Raw genomic sequence first — 18532 nt, 5'->3', positions numbered from 1 at the left:
CGTTTGGTAGGGTGTAAAACATTTTCAATGTAAAATGGTTTTTCATTTTAAGCATTTTTCATTGTTTAGTTGAACTGAAAATTCAATTGTTGGGGAAAATGTTTTCCTCCACTTGTGATGGAAAATGTTTTCCTTCTAAATTGGGGGGAAAATGTTTTCAATAAGATGGAAAATGATTTTCCACCCCAAGTTTTACATTTTAATGTTTTACACCAAACCAAACAATGTAAAATGGGAAAACACTTTTTAGTGAAAATGTTTTACGCCCTACCAAACGAAGCCTAAGTAAGAAAGTTACTTAGGCCTTGTTTAGTTCACCTTATTTTTACTTATTTCAGAAAAAATAAGTTCAGATCAGATCAGATCAGAAAAAATAAGTTCAGATCAGATCAGATCAGAAAAAATAAGTTTAGATCAGAACATCGTTTTATGTGCGGTTTTTTTCGCTAAATATTCTTAATTTCGTAATGAAAAAAATTGTGAAAATTACATATTAATAAACTACACATTATTACGAATCTAACAAGATCCCACTTGATATATTTTTTCCTTATAGATTATCGTACACTTAAGGTCAAAGTTTGGTCAAATCAGACAATCAAATCAGATCAGATCAGATCAGAAAAAATAAGTTCAGATCAGATCAGATCAGAAAAAATAAGTTCAGATCAGATCAGATCAGCATAAATAAGGTGAACCAAACAGGGCCTTAATTACCATTACTCAAATTTCTCCTCTTTCTCCATTCTTTCTTTCATTAAGGGTAAAATTGTATTTTACCTCCTTTGTTTTGTCCCCAACCCTTATACCACCTCCCCCTAGTTATTATTTTTTCTTGTATTTTTATCCCTATATATCCTCCTCTCCTATGTTATCCCTATCCCCCTAAACAAACAAGAGAATATTTGAATCTCTTTCCTTTTATCCTTATCCTCCTCTTTCTATCCCTCCCTACAAACACCTTCTAAGTGTAACAGTTTGACTTTTGTAATACCGAAGCACTCACATATACTTTTTGACCTGATTATTTACCATTATAAGGTATAAAAAAACAAATGTTATTATGTAATACAAGTACTTTGTATCTCATTAGATTACACAAATTTTCATATGTGGTCGGGGCTACTCAATCAAGATTTACTTAATCAGGGGTTACTCGATCGGTCAGGACTTACTCGGTCAGGGGTTATGTAGTCGAGGCTACTCGATCATGGTTTACTTGGTTAGGGGTTACTCAATCGGTCAGTGTTTTGGTGTGTATCAACTTGTCGCACAGTGTGACTAGCCACACCAAATAAATGTTGATTAGATTAATTAAGAGATATTCATATATTTTAATGATATTAAACTGTATAATATTTACTAATTTATCATTAAAGCAATAAATAATCAAAGTTAAGTCTTGACATTGTGCCGGTAAAGATTTCGCTTTTTGAAAAAAAAAAAAAAAAATAGATGGAGTACACCGTGGTCGTATGAGGAAGCGTTAAATAACCTACTTTCCTCCATTTCAAATTAGATGACATGCTTTTGTTTATCATGTTTGTCAATACAAAAATTCAATCGAATACTCCCTCCATATTTTATTACTTGCTCCACTTTTCTCTTGCGACCATATTTTATTACTTGCTTCATTTCTTTTTTTGGAAACTTTTAACAATATTTTACTATTTTCCTCCCCACTAGTGATCCCTCATATCATATTTTAATATTTTTCATTTTATCTCTCCTTCCCACTTACACTCACTTTCGCTTTTTTAGATTTTTTTTATTCTTCAACTAACTCCATCACTTCTATCATACTACCTCCGTTTTTTTAACTTGACACATTTTGACTTTAGCACTATTCACACACTTCTCTTTGACTGTATTTGTAATAAAAAAAAATGTAGTCAAGTGGGGTCTTGTTAGATTCGTCACGGTATATATTTTCGAAATATCAACTTTTTTATAATTTTTGCTTATCAGTAGTAAAAGATATCAACGGTTGAATTTGTACATTGGCAAACGTGACTAAAGAAACGTGTCAACTAAAAAGAAATTAAACTGAGGAAGTATGTTATTACTTTATACTATTCCTCCTAAAACTTCACGTATGGAGAATTGGAGTAAGTAATAAAATACGGAGGGAGTATATCCTTAATTATATACTATTGTAAAAAAATACCAAAAATTGAATTTTAATTAAGTACACATTAAAAACGAATCTAACAATATTTCATATGACTATTTTTTCAAATTTATAAATCTCAAATGTTAGTCAAAGCAAAGTTTATGAATACTGTCAAAAGTCAAAAGGTGTAATCTAATTTGAAACGAAGGAAGCATTTTACATGGTAACTTATTATATTTAGTTACCATGTAAAATGAAAAAAAAAACAAAAAAAAAACAAAAAAAAAAAAAAAAACCTACTTCCTCTTTCATTTACTACATACTTACGTAGTGAAACTTAAAAAGTTTTGATTTAGTGTATCTTATAGATATAACAGGGAAAAAAAAAACACATTTCTGTGGCAACCTATTATATACTTTACATTTTGCAATGTATAACCAATTTTTATCCCAACTTGTATTTTTTTTACACAAAAAAAGGGTGTAATTTGAGAATATTAACATTTTTGAACATCATCTATGGAAATCACCCACTTTTGTCACTCCTTGCCCCATAAAAACTAAAAATAATACTCGTAATACCAAAATTTTCCGAACAATTCTTTCTCTCCTATCTAAATGTCATGGACCCACATTCCACAAACCATTATATTTCATTTTATATGAACAGTAAGTAAAAAAGATAATTAAAAAAATGAAAAAGAATGAAGGGAGTAATATTAATGCTTAAATACGTACATGGTCATAACGGTCATACCTCTACATTAAGATAAAGATATACATATAGACAGATATTAAAGATATACACATATATAGTAAAAAAGAGAGATTATTGTGTTATAAGTGTTCTAGGGTGGAGACAGAATTTTGTATATATATATATATATATATATCGCATCAACCAACTGTAATAATTAAATAAAAATTTCAACTTTAAATTAAATATATTAATTGTATTAATTAAAAAATGTAATGTAGAATCTAATATGCATTAAAAAGTAATTATTAATTTTTTTTCTAATTATTAAGGTTGTTATTAATAAGTACGTGCATGCACAATAAAAGTATTAAAAGAGAATGCATAGTACGTGTTATTATGGATCATTTTTACCAAAACTAATAAAATTTAATCATATTAATCAACATCCAAGCTATATCAAAAGAAGAAAAAAATTGCCGTTTGACATAAACCCTACAAATAATTACGTTAGATTGGATTGAAAAAAATTGTTTTAAATTGAAAGTATATGTGATGTACTGTGAATAATAACATTAATAATTAATTAATAAAAATCGTTGCTTGGATGCAGAGGCTTAAAATAATATGTGGTACAAAGAGTGACCCTAAATATGATATGTATAAAATATTTGTTACTCATAATCTTCCTTTAAAAAAAAAAAAAAAAAAAAACCTACTTTAATTATATTTTGGGTCACCTATGTTCATTCAAATACTTAAGTTGACTTCAGTCTATATCCATACATTTTAAAAAGCTTAAGAATATTTAGATTATACCCTCTAAAATGTTTATGTAATTCTCTGTCCTCATTAATGATAAATGTCTTTTTTTTAACTATCAAGAATAGTGTGCGGATATTGATACCTCTAAAAATATTTGTTTATATATTGTCTCTCATTATTAATGATGCCAACAACTTAAGTTAAGACAAAAGCCAAAAGCCAAACCAAGAGTGCTTTTCGAATATGGCTAATTGTATATTGCGTGTGTTAGCTGCCCTAGTATAATATAAAATTATTTTTTTTAAGAAGTCACGACGACCTATATCCTCTTCTATTCTTTATCATACACACTCATTTGACCTTTTTGTAATAAATGCGTTTGAATATTGGAAAAATAGTCATGTGTAATCTTATTTGATTCACCCTTTTTTTATTATTATTATTATTTTTACTAATATGTAATTAAATTAAAGGTATTAATGATATAAAACATGCATTGATAATAACCTTGCAATAGTTTTATAAGGGGTAAAATATATTTTAAAATAAAAACTTCCACAAATTCTTGAATACGACTGACTTTCATTTGCTTATTGAAAGACAGGTTGGTGTTATCCTAAAAGTTTTTAAAGTTACGCTTTTTATATAATATTAAAATTACTACTTATATATTTAACATAAATTTTACCCTTTAAAATATTAAATAAATAATGTATTAGTTTGATCTTATTAGCCTTATAACATGCATTCATTTGAAAATACCCATTAAAATATAATCAAAATCATTACAAATTAAAAGTTACCCTTAAATTAAATGGGAAAGTTACCCAAAAAAAATTGTTAAGTCACTATAATATTGACTGTCATTCAATAAAATTAACAAAATCCGCCTTAATTATACAAGACATATTAGAAGGAGGACTCAATTATATGGAGCATTACTCTATCAATTAACCATATAAAAAATACAATCCCATAATATATATAACATTCACAATTCTATCTACGTACAAATTCACAAGGGCTAACTATTAAATTTAGTTTTTCCTTATATTTTTTTAGACAACCATCAACCATTAAACAAAAAACACTAGATTTTAGCAACAACAGAGTACTTTTTGGAATCGTTTCAATGAGTATATTGTTAACTTTCAAATGTCATAATTTACATTTATTTATAATTAAAGATATTATTTGTCAAAATTTTGCCGAGGAGAAATAGAGCACTTATTAAATATGGAGGGAACAATATATATATACCATAATACTTCATCCGTTTTTTTTTATAAGCTAGATTTACTATTTTCGTTCTTTTTTTTTTATAAGCTATATTTACTATTTTCGTCCGTTTTTTAAAATAAGCTAGAGTTCCATTTTTGAAAATCTTCTACAATTTAATAATATATCTTTACCCACTAATGTCCCCACTATTTTTTTACTTTATCATTTCTCACTCCTTCAATGGTCCTCATTCCTTCTCACACCACTTTATTTTTCAACAAAATAAAAACCTTATCTACCCCACTTACATCTTATTTTATTAAACCACCTAAAATTCCACGCAATCTTATCTTTAACCTATAAAAAAAATGGAGGGAGTACTAAGAAAAAAGGAGTAAAAATAACAAACGAATAAAATTATGTAATGTTTCATATAAATACACTAAATACGGAGTATTTCATTTTAACAAAAATAAAACAAAATGTGCATCGCACGGGTTTCATTTAGTTATTACGTACTCCCTCCGTATTTAATACTCCGTAAGTGCTCCATTATTTCTTTTTGCACTATTCACTTGACCTCTTTTGACTAATATTTGTGATTTATACATAAGGAAAAATATAGTCGTGCGGGTACTTATTGAAATCATCTCAATAAATGGATTATTATTTTTCAATTTTTATAATGTACACTTATTAATAATTAAAGATATTATTGATAAAAAATAAATAAATAAATAAACAAAACAAACATTACCAACGCTGCAACGCATTTATTAGTGTACTTGAACAGTTGAATTCTAGAAGATTTTGTAATAAAGAAAAAAAAATAATAAAATAAAAAGACTAAAATAAAAAGGGATATGGATGGAATTTATGTAAAACAATATACTTTGCATGTGCTTCCTTCCTTTAAAATACTCTTTTTACTCTACATAAAACCCTTTTCAGGAAATCACCAAAATATTACCGGCACCGTGATAACGGTTAAGGCAAATTTTCAAAGTCGCACAGCGGAAGTCTAAAAACAAAAACCAACTTTAAAAAAAAAAAAAAAAAAAAAAACTTGAGTTCACAACCTCAAAACAAATGTAGAATAAAACAATCACAAGTTGGAACCAATTCAAACATGACCCTTCCTAAAAACTAAGTAAAAACAAACATAATAATGTTAGTCCATAACAAATCAATAATTCAAAAATATTAAAACTAAAAAACATAACAAGTAACTCTCTACACTCTATCCCATCATGCTCTTCATGCTTAAAGTACCTGTTACTTCCTCTTTACTCAACTCTCTACTCACCATATAAATGGGTCATAGTAGGGCCAATCCAAAGGAGAGTCAAACACAAACACAAAAGTACGAATCAGCAAAGCTGAGTACATATGCACTACACTAACATGAATATCCTAGCATCATAATAAAAATAATTAAAACATGCTCGCCACACAATCACAAGTCAACTTACATTTAACTCGATTACTAACAATATTAATTATTAATAATAATTTTGGATTACGCATCGAACGGGTTTCCTTCCTTAAAAATAGCCCATTTAAATATTGAGCTTCCAATCAGGGAGCTACCCTAATTGGCACCTACTATGTCACCTTGTGACGGAATTACAGCACATTAATCATAAAAGAAAGTACAGCGTCCTGTATCCCTATAGAAGCTATGGTTAAATATAAAACCCCATAACTTCCTCTACATGTTCATACTCAAGGAATATACGTTCCAAGAGTTTTGGTGCGTATCCTTTTACACTTTACGCGATTTACCAATTTAACTTGTGATGACTCAAACCAATCAATCAATAATAAACATATCAACATTCAACACATACTTCCAATTCATTCTTGAATTAATTAGTGAGCACTTACTATTTATTTTAATTAAGGTTTCTTGCCTAGTTTTGTACACAAAATTGCACGATTACTACCTTGGTGCATAAAATGCACTATTAAACTTCCTTGACTCAAACTCAACTTACATGAGTGAGTAAATAAATAAACTAACTTCTTGACTCAACACCAATAATAAATAGGTGAGAAATAAGCTCATAAATCATGCTTAATAATTCTAACTTTAGCTCTTTCATTCATATATAGGCCTTGCTTATTGAATACATGCCTTCTTAATACTTGAAAATAAAACATACTTCCATGATTCATACATACTCAACTTGTATCATGCCTCAAATAATATATTCACACGCTTGCATAATAATTCATGCTCAACCAACATCAATTCCAAGCATATAATCAACCAAACATGCTACTAATTCATCACTTAAATCATACTTCACAATCCTAGCATGATACTACGCATACAAAAATATTCTTGTGCACATACGTACCTTGAAAAATGCCTAAACTCGGTTACACTCGCTAGAAATCACCTAGCTCGAAACTTCCTACAAATAAGAATACATAACTATAATTAATCTACTATTCTCACAAATTTCCAGCAACTATAATACTCTTTAAACCTTACTAATCAACCAAATTTAATAAAAGCCATAAAACCTTTTCTTTAAGTGGGTACCTCAAATACTTTCAAAAAGACTTAATTTTTATGACTTAAATAAAATTCCAACATACTTATTTAATATAAAACATCACTAATAGACTAGGAAATCATATTTAAATCATCAAAACCTTTTTCCCTTTTATGGGTAATCAAACCCTAGCTCAATAATTAAAAAGTAGTGTGCATAGATAAATTTCAGCATTAATTTGAGGGCTTTATATTCATTAAAAACATGTTTAAACAGCAACAACAACAACCTAGGATCAAACCCTAAACATAAACAATAAATTCCCAAATTCTAGGGTTTGTAAATTGGGGTTCTTGATTGAATAAAAATCTGAAAATTATATAAATAATTTAACAACATCAAATACCCAAAATCAATACCAAAACATAATCAAAATCATGCTTTAAATTAATAAAAACAATTGAATTAAATTAGGAAGAGAAAAAGAGTTTATATATATATATAAAATAATACCAAACCGCAAAAACAAAAGGAGAGAGAAGGAGGGGGTGACTGGCGGTGCGCCGGCTGCTGCTGCTGGCCGCAGGTGGCTTGTGGTGGCGCTGGTGGCTGCCGGCATGCGTGAGGGGGAAGGAGAGAGAGAGGCGTGGGAGAAGAAAAAAAAAAGAGGAAAAATAAGGAAGAAAAGGAGAGAGAAAATAAAGAGAAAACTTTTGGGATTTTTGAAATCTGACAATAATGATTCAGAGTGAAAAATCTTGAGGTTTTGAAGTATTTATACTCCACTTTTAAAACAAAAACTCATAATTACAAAACTGTCATTACTAAATCCTACTCCCCCTTGACTTCTTCCTTTGGGGCTAACTTGTTGGGCTCTTAAGTGTCCTTAATTTCCCAACATGTTGATCCAATCATTTAAATAAAGATGACCCAATTCAAAACACTTTTATTGCCTCAATTAATGACTCATATTATTTTATGCACACTTACATAATATTTAAATAATTACTTTCTTTTAAAATGAAATGAATCATTTTAATTTATAAAAATAAATAAAATAAATAATTTATATATATAAAAATATTATAAAAAACTACGGAGTATTACAATATATATATATATATATATATATATATATATATATATATATATATATATATATATTACTTTCGTTTGTTGGCATTTTAATGATAATGATTTTAATTTTGCATCATTTACAAAACTAGATTTAAGCCCGTGCGATGCACGGATTTCTATTAATAGTTAAATTTAACATTTAATATTCAATCGTAATAACAATATATTAATACATAATATTACTATTTTTTAAAATCTTATACAATTAAGGTTCATGCATATATCAACACGGTATATTTTGTAAATTATTTGCTTAAACAACAATACAAACCAATTCTTAAAGAAAAATAGAAAGAAAACAAAATATGTGAAACTATATGTATTTGTTTAACACAGTGAAAATATAATCTTCCAAGCTTCCATCATCCTTTTTAAATCAAGCGTTGATCCCCATGATTGTGATAGTTGATAAGTTGCATATTTAAACCCGCCCCCTCGCAAAAATTAACATCCTTGCAAAATTAACACTTATGACTGAACAGACTTCTTAATTATGATCACGTTTATCGCGTTGGACATTAGATATGATAAATTTTGTTAATGTAGAACTTAATCTTTTAGAGGAATAAATGATAAATGAACATCATTTTTATTTTTTTTTTGGCTAGAAAAAAGAGAAAGGGTATATTTTAAATTTCAATGATTTTTTCTTATTTTTTGTATCTAATCCAAAATTGATTTTTTTTTTTTGAGAGAAAACTGATTTTTTTTTAATTGAACATGAGTTCATTTTTTTTATTAGAATTTTTTTTATAAAATATTTTATTATAGTCACTTGTCATATTTTCATTATATTTTTATCTAATCCATTTTTTTTTTAAATATCAATTGAACGTGAATTTCATTTTTTAAGTTTAATAGTATTTTTTTAATATATACTAAATAAAATAAATTGTTTCTTTTCTCATAGATTAAATTTCCAATTTAAAAAGATAGTATTTTAATTTTATAATAAATTTAAACCTTTAATTTTAATCTGACGTGGCACTTTAAAATAATAATCCTACATGGCATAACCCTACACGTAATGCTCTAAAAATACTAATCCTACATGGCGCTCTAATAATTTTTTAAAAAATCAAAATCCTAGGTGGCTCTCTAAAATCTTGGGAAGAAACTCCCCTTTATATATGTACTAGTTTTGTGCCCGGGCGATGCCCAAATGGTTGATAAAAGTTTAGCATAAACTTTTTGGATTGAAGGTTAAATACGATAATGTAATCCCTTTTGATAATGCAGGATTACATACAGAATTGATATATATTTTATTGAACTAAAATTATTTTTACTGAACTAAAAGTGTTTTTACCAAAACATAAATTATTGTTCATGATTAAAACTTATTTTCACTAATTCTCTACTACTTTTGTAAATAAATTAAATATATTATAAATGGATCTTATTTTAAAGAACTTTTTGAAACGAATTTTATGATGGAAATAGTACCGAATTATAAGATATTTATTAAAAGTTATGATTAATTTTGTATATATGAAATATCAGAAGTATATCAATAATAAAACTCTATACAACATTTTTATCTTTAAAAATCTATCCAAACTTCGCTTACTTAGCATTATATGTGTCACAATAATATCTATTTATCGCCTACGTGGCATGACACTTGGCGAAAAACTAGAATGCCAAGTGTCACTGTTCGGTGGCCTGGCTGCGACACCGACTTTATTTATTAGTGACTAGTTTTGTACCCCGTGCGATGCCGGGTTGTTTAGTTAATTTTAAAATAAAACTTTTTATCAAAAATATATATGTTATTTGAATTTTCTACTCATGAATTAATATTCACTTGACAATCATACTTGTCCGTTTATGGGTATTTTATGGATTAATAATCACTTGACAATCTAAAAAAATTAGAAGTAATAATGTACAACCTAAAAGAACGGTTATCTAAAGCTGTGATCTCATTTCATTTTCTCTGACCACCTAAGGAAAGGTTGATTGCATGTTAAGACTTAAGAGAACAGTTACATATAATAATAGGTCTCTTTGAATTTTTATTTTTTCCTTTTGTACCTCTCTGGATTTGTCATTTGTATAGAAATATTGGTATTTCATTGAAAATAAAATTCTAAACCAAAAGTTTTATTAAAAATAAAACCCTAAAATAACTTTTTTATCCTACTACATCTATCCAAATTTTATTGAAAATAACACTATAATAACTATTTTATTCTACTGAATCTATCCAACTTTTTTATCTTATTCTACAAAATATACATTCAAATAAATTCTATGTGTCATATTGATAATTAATTGTCGCCTACGTGGCGCAACACTTGGCGAAAAGTCGGAATACCAAGTGTTGCTGTCTCGTGACCTGGCTAAAAATTTAACTTTAAATATTAGTTATATGATTTTATCAACAATCTGGACATCGCCCGACACAAAACTAGTTATAACTTTTAATAAATATCTTATAACTCGATTCTATTTCCATCATAAAATTCGTTTAAAAGTTCAATAAAAAAGGTTTTGTGCCCAGGCGATGCCTAGATATTAAGACAACATTTTTACTTGAATGTTAAATACGGTCAAATAATTCGTTCCGATAATGTAGGTTATTTATACGATTTCATATGGCTTATATTTATATAATAGTGTATTTTTTGTAATTTTGTTTGTAAATAGATATCTATGTTATTATTGACTTGAAATTATTTTTATTGAACTTAAATAATTTTCACTGAGCTGAAAGTATTTTTACCAAACTAAAATTATTTTTACTGATTAAAACTTATTTTTATTGATTCTCTGATTTTTTTTTCTTAAAATAAATTAAATAACAATGCATTTTGTTTATGGCTAGCCACACCATCTGGCCGGACAAAGTAACCCCTATAAAACTGACCGATTAACCCCTGTAATACTAACTTAGTAACCTCTAACACTGACTAAGTAACCCCTATTTATAACACTGATTGAGTAACCACTATAACACTGACCAAGTAATCCCTATAGCACTAACGAAATAAATCTTGTAATAGTTTGTGACACGGTTTGGCCAGCTACGTATAAAAGTTTGTGATTAAATATATTATAAATGGATCTTATTTTAAAGGACTTTTCAAAACAAATTTGATGATGGAAATAGAATTGAGTTATAGGATATTTATTAAAAGTTATGATTAATTTTGTATATATGAATTATTAGAATTCTATCGATAATAAAACTCTATACAACAATTTTATCTTAAAAAATCTATTCAAAAATCGCTTGCTTTGTATCATATGTGTCACAATAATACCTATTTGTCTCCTATGTGACGCGACACTTGGCAAAAAACTGGAATGCAAAGTGTCGCTGTCTCGTAGCCTGACTGCGAGACCGACTTTATTTATTAGTGATATGATATATATTAGATTCAATGTCTATTAACATTGATATTTTGGGCATTAATTGTTTTTTTTTTTTTTTTTTTTTTTGAAAAATTAAGGCTAGTAATTTTGATAGATTGACAAATTAATGGAAGGATATCAAATTTAACATTATAGGCATCAATTAAATGCCAATAATTTATAATGAATATTAAACTCTTAATAATATTATAATGTAATGTCATTATCTAATTGTTCTTTAATTGTAAAGTTTACAAAATTTAATGTAATGTACTGATTTTTTTCCTTATTTATTTTTCTTAAACGATTAATTATGAGATTATTAAATTTCCAAAATGCCTAATGCGGATCTTAACCCCTTGTTTATTCAAGTGTTTAGAGAAACAACAATCTTGAAATAAAGATCCAACTTTGAAGAGTTTCTTGAAGATTGAACACAATCGAACTGATATTTCAATCTCCTTTCAAATCCACTCTTGAACTTATGATTTAAATCCTCAATCTAATTAACTCACTCTTGGACACTAATTATTTTGAGATTAAACTCTTAACCTACTCTCTTGGAAACTAAGTGATTAATGTTCCTAAACTTAAACCACTATTGGAATTACGATTAAGCAAAAACACAAGGAAACTCACATAAAGATAAGGCATATATTTTTCTTGATCTTTAAGGTTGTTTCTTCCCTTGTATAAAAACGTTAGTGTGAATGATATGTGCAAATGTACAAAAATGCATGGTGCGCCGTACGTCTAGAATATCAAAATGTATGTTGGACATTTAAACATTTTGGCCACCAACTATCGTTAATTATAATAATTATTAAGAGCATATTCGCCAATAGATAAGCCGTATTTTTATTGAAGTTGACAAAGCAAATTTAGTATTTTAAAGTTGATTAATGATTGATTAACGTGGCGTGTATATTAGTTTACAAAGTTTTAAATTGCTTGGTGCTTTTTCCATTGTATTCCATGTATATGCTTCGATTCTTCCTTTCCTTATTGGGAAACCCAAATATTTTAGTATATCTATAATTTTATACTTTTTTTTTTATTATTATTATTAACGAATTATTAAAGTAACTATGGTAATGCAAATTAACTCCGTAATTAATTTGCATAGTTATTGTTCGCTTGGTTTGTTTTCAAATTGCACATCTGCACGCTTAAGGTTTAAAGAATTAGTTTAACATGGAATAATGTACAATTCCATTAGATTTACAGCATAAAGTAAAATGAATAACAACTTTTCTATAAATGCAAGCATATCCGATTATCTAGAGTTTCCACTCTTACTAATTAGGATTCAAGCCGGATTGAGTCCCAATTTGGGGGGAAGTTCTCCCAAAATTTTGATACTTTGTCAAGTCTTAACAACTCCTTCACCAGCTAATTAATCTAAACACTAAATATTAGACGGATTAGTTTTGAAGAGAAAAATATAAGGAGTACTAATTTTAAAGAGAAAGATATACAATACCAAGGCTTTGTTTAATTCACCTTATATTTACTTATTTCAGAAAAAATAAATTTAGATTAGATCAGAAAAAATAAATTCAAACCAGATCATCGTTTTATGTGCAATTTTTTATCGATAAATATCTTTAATTTCATAGTGAAAAAAATTATGAAAATTACATATTATGATATTAATAAATACACATTATTATGAATTTAAGAACACCCCAATTGATATATTTTTTCTTTATAGATTATCGTATATATAAGATCAAACTTTGGTCAAATAAGACATCAGTTCAAATCAGACCAGATTAAATAAACAAAAATAAGGTGAACTAAGCATTTTTTTTAATCTACATTTAGCAAAAATTTTCATATTTGATAATACTAACTACTTCCTTTGTATTTTTTTAATTGCACCATTTGTCATTTCACGCTTGCCGATGCAATACTTTGGCCATTAATAGCTTTGATTATAGTTAAGTAAAAATTATAAAAATTTGATATTTGATAAGTAGACGTCGAGACGAATCTAATAAGATATTACATAACTATAGTTTTTCTTACGGATAAATCACAAAAGTTGGTCAAAGGATATTATATGAATAGTGTAAAATCCAAAATGATGCAATTAAAAAAATACGGAGGAAGTATTAATTACTGTGATATTGTCTTCATACTGGTTTTTTGTATCACATACTTAAGTCTCTAATTTACATCTTCAATCATTCATAAATTTAACTCTACATTAGCAAAAATTGTGAACGATGTATCTAATTTAAAATAAACACTGAAATTTAACTCTACATCATTAAGATTTGAGAAATTAACTTATGGAGTGCCCTATTTAAGTCTTCTAATCTCTAGCATGCCGTTTTGCTGTTTCACCCTCATAAACCCAATCCTCTCACAAAGAGTTGCAACATTTTTTTTCAAGGGAAAGATATCACGGACATTTAATTATTGCAAACAATCTCCGCCAAAGCCATAAGAGATTGAGAAAAATAACCAACACAAATAAAATCTGAACTATCATTAGTATCCCACCTAGTAATCAATTGTGCAAAGGTATCACATGCACTTTCAACATTTAAACAATCTAAACTTGTCTTCATAAATCAATCTGATTCAATTTGATATCCATGCGCCTCAAACTACAGCAACATCATCTCCGCAGTTTTAGTCCTCTATGGTCATCAGGGTATTAAACTACAATGATATCCATGCGCCTCAAACTACAGCAACATCATCTCCGCAGTTTTAGTCCTCTATGGTCATCAGGGTATTAAACTACAATGATATATCCATGCGCCTCAAACTACAGCAACATCATCTCCGCAGTTATAGTCCTCTATGGTCATCAGGGTATTAAACTACCACCATGCCTTGTAGGTTCAAGCTAAAGTTACTGTTAAGTAAAATCACAGCGGATCTATAGTGATCTTGCTCCTTTTGGACATCCTCTTCGTAAAATTAAATTTAATAAAATATAATAATACTCCATGACACATTTTTACATATAACTTGCTCCTCGAATATTTTTTGCTAATCGACGGTTACCCATCATAATATACTTTCATCCTTTTGAAAAGCAGCTAATGAGAAGTAAATTTCTTATGCCCTATAATACAAAACACAAAAACCCATATTGGCCATATCTAACATAAAATAGTTGCAGCTCATAAATTTCACTTTCTTGACTTGTCACAATCTCAAGCAGAATGCATATGAAAGAACAAATCACAAGAGAAATCAACGCTGAGAAGGGCGGAAGCCTACTTCCTACATACTTAACATACTTTAATCACGCATGCTATTGCTATCACTCTCAACAGACTGGGTTGTGCACCAACTTGCAACCCAGTCTGTCAAATCCGCAACATTTTTTTCGATGTCATCAATGGAGTCACTCTTCATTGCAACCACTACATCTTCTTGGTAACTATCTTTAGCCTCCTCAAGCAACGTTTGAAAGATTTCACATTCAATATTGTTTGTAAGCTTTGACCCCGTATAGCCTCTGCAGCAAGATTACCATTAGATACAAGCAGCCAGATGCCATATATGATGGAAAGGTACTTGTTATAAATGGTAATGCCTTACCAATACCCAGATACAAGAAAACAGAAGAAATATGAAGAAACGAAGGACCAATACAATCTAGTCAATGGCATACCTCTTGCTGAGGCGATCATACAAGATAGAATTTTCAGTTTGAAGCACCACAACACGATCAAACCAACGCTCAGGAAAAAATTCACAACCATGGTAATCGACAATTACCCCGCCCTCTTCCATCATATCTTCAAGCTCGTCACATACCTGTCAAAGCCATATGAAACCTGAATGTGAGATCATAACTTATCCTTACCTGGCAAAAACCAACCAGAAGAAACTGGCCTGTCCACCTAATACTTTGACCCAACCAGCACCCTATAAAAGGCTATAATACATCGAAACATACCTCATCTATACTAATTTATTTTAAGTCAATAAACTATTTTCACAACATCTGACCTAAAATCTGACTATATTAAGTTCGTAACAAAGTGAATTTAACACATTGTTTCCATTACCTTATATTTCACTACACAATTAAATAAATACTAGGAACTAATAAAAAAATGATTGATACATACAGAGTACTATATATCCTCTTTATAAAAACAAACATTCATTTTAGCAAATGTTAATCTTACTGAGAAATGGATGAAGTAATACAAAACTATTACATCCCCTCTCACTACTTTTGCCCTCTCCGAGGTGCACTAAGTTGTTAACTAGTTCATAACTATCTTCTTAATCCACATATCATGAGCCATCCTTCAACTGAGAGGCTATACTACAAAATTTATAGTAAGTATATAACTAGGGCTAATCATCCAAACTCCCTCACTCCCATGATCATTACAATTACAAATAGGAAACATCATAGAACTAATTTGATGCAATTTAACCAAGGTGGCAAAATACTACACCGTATTTAAATATCTACCAACTCAACTTTGTTCCAGTTAACTATAAGAGAAAAGTCAAACTTCCCAGAAACAGAGTTTTGGCAGAAGCCACTGATTAGATGAATAAGTCCAGATAGTAATTTTCACCTAATATATAAAGCTGTTCCAACAATTTTTGATAAATTCACTCCTTATGGATGCTATGGTCTTTAATCTCTATCACCATGACCAGATTATATTTGTCACTGCCCAAAAACTGACGATGGATAACAAAAGCAACTCTATGCAAGAAGCAATTCAAATAAATGCTAGATAATGGAATCACAGCTACACTTATCGTTTAAATTAAAAAATATATATAATATTGAAGCACATTAGCCCATAAGTACTTGAATATGTATAATAACAATGAAAGACGAGCAGAGGGGAATCAATGCTTCTTTACAAATAAATGCTTAGGATGAATGGCATACCAGATCCTCATTGATGACATGACATTCAAATTCCTCATCCCAACCATCGTGCAAGTTCTTCTCCTTGACCAAGTCTCCAATGTTCACATGGCGAAGCTGAGTTGCCTCTGCAAGAGCAGAAGACATAGTTGTTTTTCCTGTCCCAGGAGTACCAGTTATCAATAAGTTTGGCTTCCCTCTCACCATTGTTAGTACTCGCACTATTTCCCAACTTTTACCTGGATATCAAGGTGTGACTATTAGATACAAAACCATTACTAGGATAATATAATAATAGTGATATTTTGGAGTTGAATTTTAAATTGAAGCAAACACGAATCGTATAGTGCCATAAATTTCTTCTTTAGACTTTGAAAGATCACAGCGAAGAAGAAATGATACGAGGAAGGTCATTCATAGCCCCATCACTTTTTCAGACTCTAGCTTTCCAACAAAGAAGAAGCAAATGAAAGGGTAGTGAAAAAACAAACTCATAAAACCACACTACCCTTGTTTTACTACTTTTACACAATTAATAAGAATATTGATTGATTACCATATTGCATCGCCTAATCTACAACAGAAATTCAATTCAAACAGAGTATTGTACATTTCTAAAATTTTAAACAGATATTCCAGAAAAGTAAAATCTAACACCCTTATTTGTCTCACTACTTTCGTGCTGAATCTCATTGAAGAGGCATGGATTGAACTATGACTTATGTTGCTTCTACTCTTCAATAATATAAATCAATCATTATAATCATTTATAAATTCAGTAAGTAGTTAAATAATCCACCTTTGAAGAACCCTAAATTGACTATTAACAATTAACACTAGATTGTGTGAAATTGATAATCGATGATTAAGTAAAAGAAAAAAGTATATATATTACCTTAGAAACTGCTTCAACAGAGGAGAGAAAACTCGCCGCCGCTTCAATGGAGGATTCAGAATACGGTTTAATGGGAGAAAGAGAGAGAGGGAAGGGGGTGGAGTCCTAAACGCGAAAAAGTTCCAAAGTAGGAAAATAAACGGTCCAAACTCATTACTCCGTATCACATTTTTTGAGAAACATTACTCCGTATCTCTTTAAGTTTTACTCAGGCGGCTAATTAGTTTTTTAATTTTGTTGGATTGACATTATTTTTAGGTAAAAATAGATAACCCCACAATAACACCACAAAGTCTCAAACTTTTATTATAACACTACAAAAATAAATTTAAATTGAATTTCACCGCCATCTAACGAATATTTGGATGGAATCCGTTAGTGGGACTCACTGTGGACACGTGTCACTCAGCGATTTGTTTAAAAAAAAGATAAATAAAAATAAATTAAATAAAAACCCTAAATCTTAACCCAACCCAGCCCCACCACCGGAACCACCTGCCCAAGCCGCCAATAGCTGAAACTCAACCGCCGGAACCCCATGACCCAACCGTCGGAACCCCCTGACCTCCTGCCGGAACTCACTGACCTCCTACGCGGAACCCCCTCAACCACCTCAAACACTGCCCCCACCGTAACGAATCCAGCACCCAGACGGCGACCCACAAAACTCCCCAACCCCCTGAACCACCTCAAACACTGCCCCCACCGTAACGAATCCAGCACCCAGACGGCGACCCACAAAACTCCCCCTTTCTGACGAAGACCCCCACCCTAGTCTGCGACCCCATCCCTTGCTAGCGGCGAACCCACCACAGCCCTTGCACAGAAATCGAAACACAACCAAATCGGGGCTAGGGCATGGGTGTTTCAACGTTTTTCAGTGGCTAGAGTGTTTCAAGAATGGGTTAGGTGGGTTTTTCGGTTGTTGGGGTGTTTCAAGATCAGCTCAGGTGGGTTTTTTTGGTGG

At 29.8% G+C, this 18532-nt stretch overlaps 1 protein-coding gene across 2 annotated transcripts; it reads right to left on the bottom strand.

The window, feature by feature from the left end:
• Window positions 1-14725: 14725 nt before the first annotated feature.
• Window positions 14726-18148, bottom strand: LOC110737774 (adenylate kinase isoenzyme 6 homolog). Of its 2 annotated transcripts, XM_021918120.1 has the most exons (4): window positions 17566-18148; window positions 16692-16909; window positions 15438-15583; window positions 15062-15281 (listed from the first exon to the last, which is right to left on the bottom strand). In XM_021918120.1, exons 2-4 carry the CDS (start codon window positions 16875-16877, stop codon window positions 15062-15064), a joined length of 552 nt encoding a protein of 183 aa, XP_021773812.1. In that variant the 5' UTR covers window positions 16878-16909; window positions 17566-18148. The 2 variants fall into 2 exon arrangements, with proteins under 2 accessions (XP_021773813.1, XP_021773812.1); XM_021918121.1 differs by lacking the exon at window positions 17566-18148 and having other exon boundaries at window positions 14726-15281; window positions 16692-16877.
• Window positions 18149-18532: the final 384 nt, after the last annotated feature.

The sequence above is a fragment of the Chenopodium quinoa genome, unplaced genomic scaffold (assembly GCF_001683475.1).
Source record: "Chenopodium quinoa cultivar QQ74 unplaced genomic scaffold, ASM168347v1, whole genome shotgun sequence".
Taxonomy (NCBI): domain Eukaryota; kingdom Viridiplantae; phylum Streptophyta; class Magnoliopsida; order Caryophyllales; family Amaranthaceae; genus Chenopodium; species Chenopodium quinoa.
This window is presented reverse-complemented; position numbering and strand designations above follow the sequence as displayed.

Bases quoted from the DNA above. Each gene is read 5' to 3' on its own strand.
- LOC110737774 (XM_021918120.1), bottom strand. From the start codon at position 16,877: ATGGTGAGAGGGAAGCCAAACTTATTGATAACTGGTACTCCTGGGACA. The intron at 15,584-16,691 runs GTATGCCATTCA...TGGCTTTGACAG, and splicing joins ATGTCATCAATGAGGATCTG to GTATGTGACGAGCTTGAAGA. The intron at 15,282-15,437 runs GTATGCCATTGA...ATCTTGCTGCAG, and splicing joins TATGATCGCCTCAGCAAGAG to AGGCTATACGGGGTCAAAGC.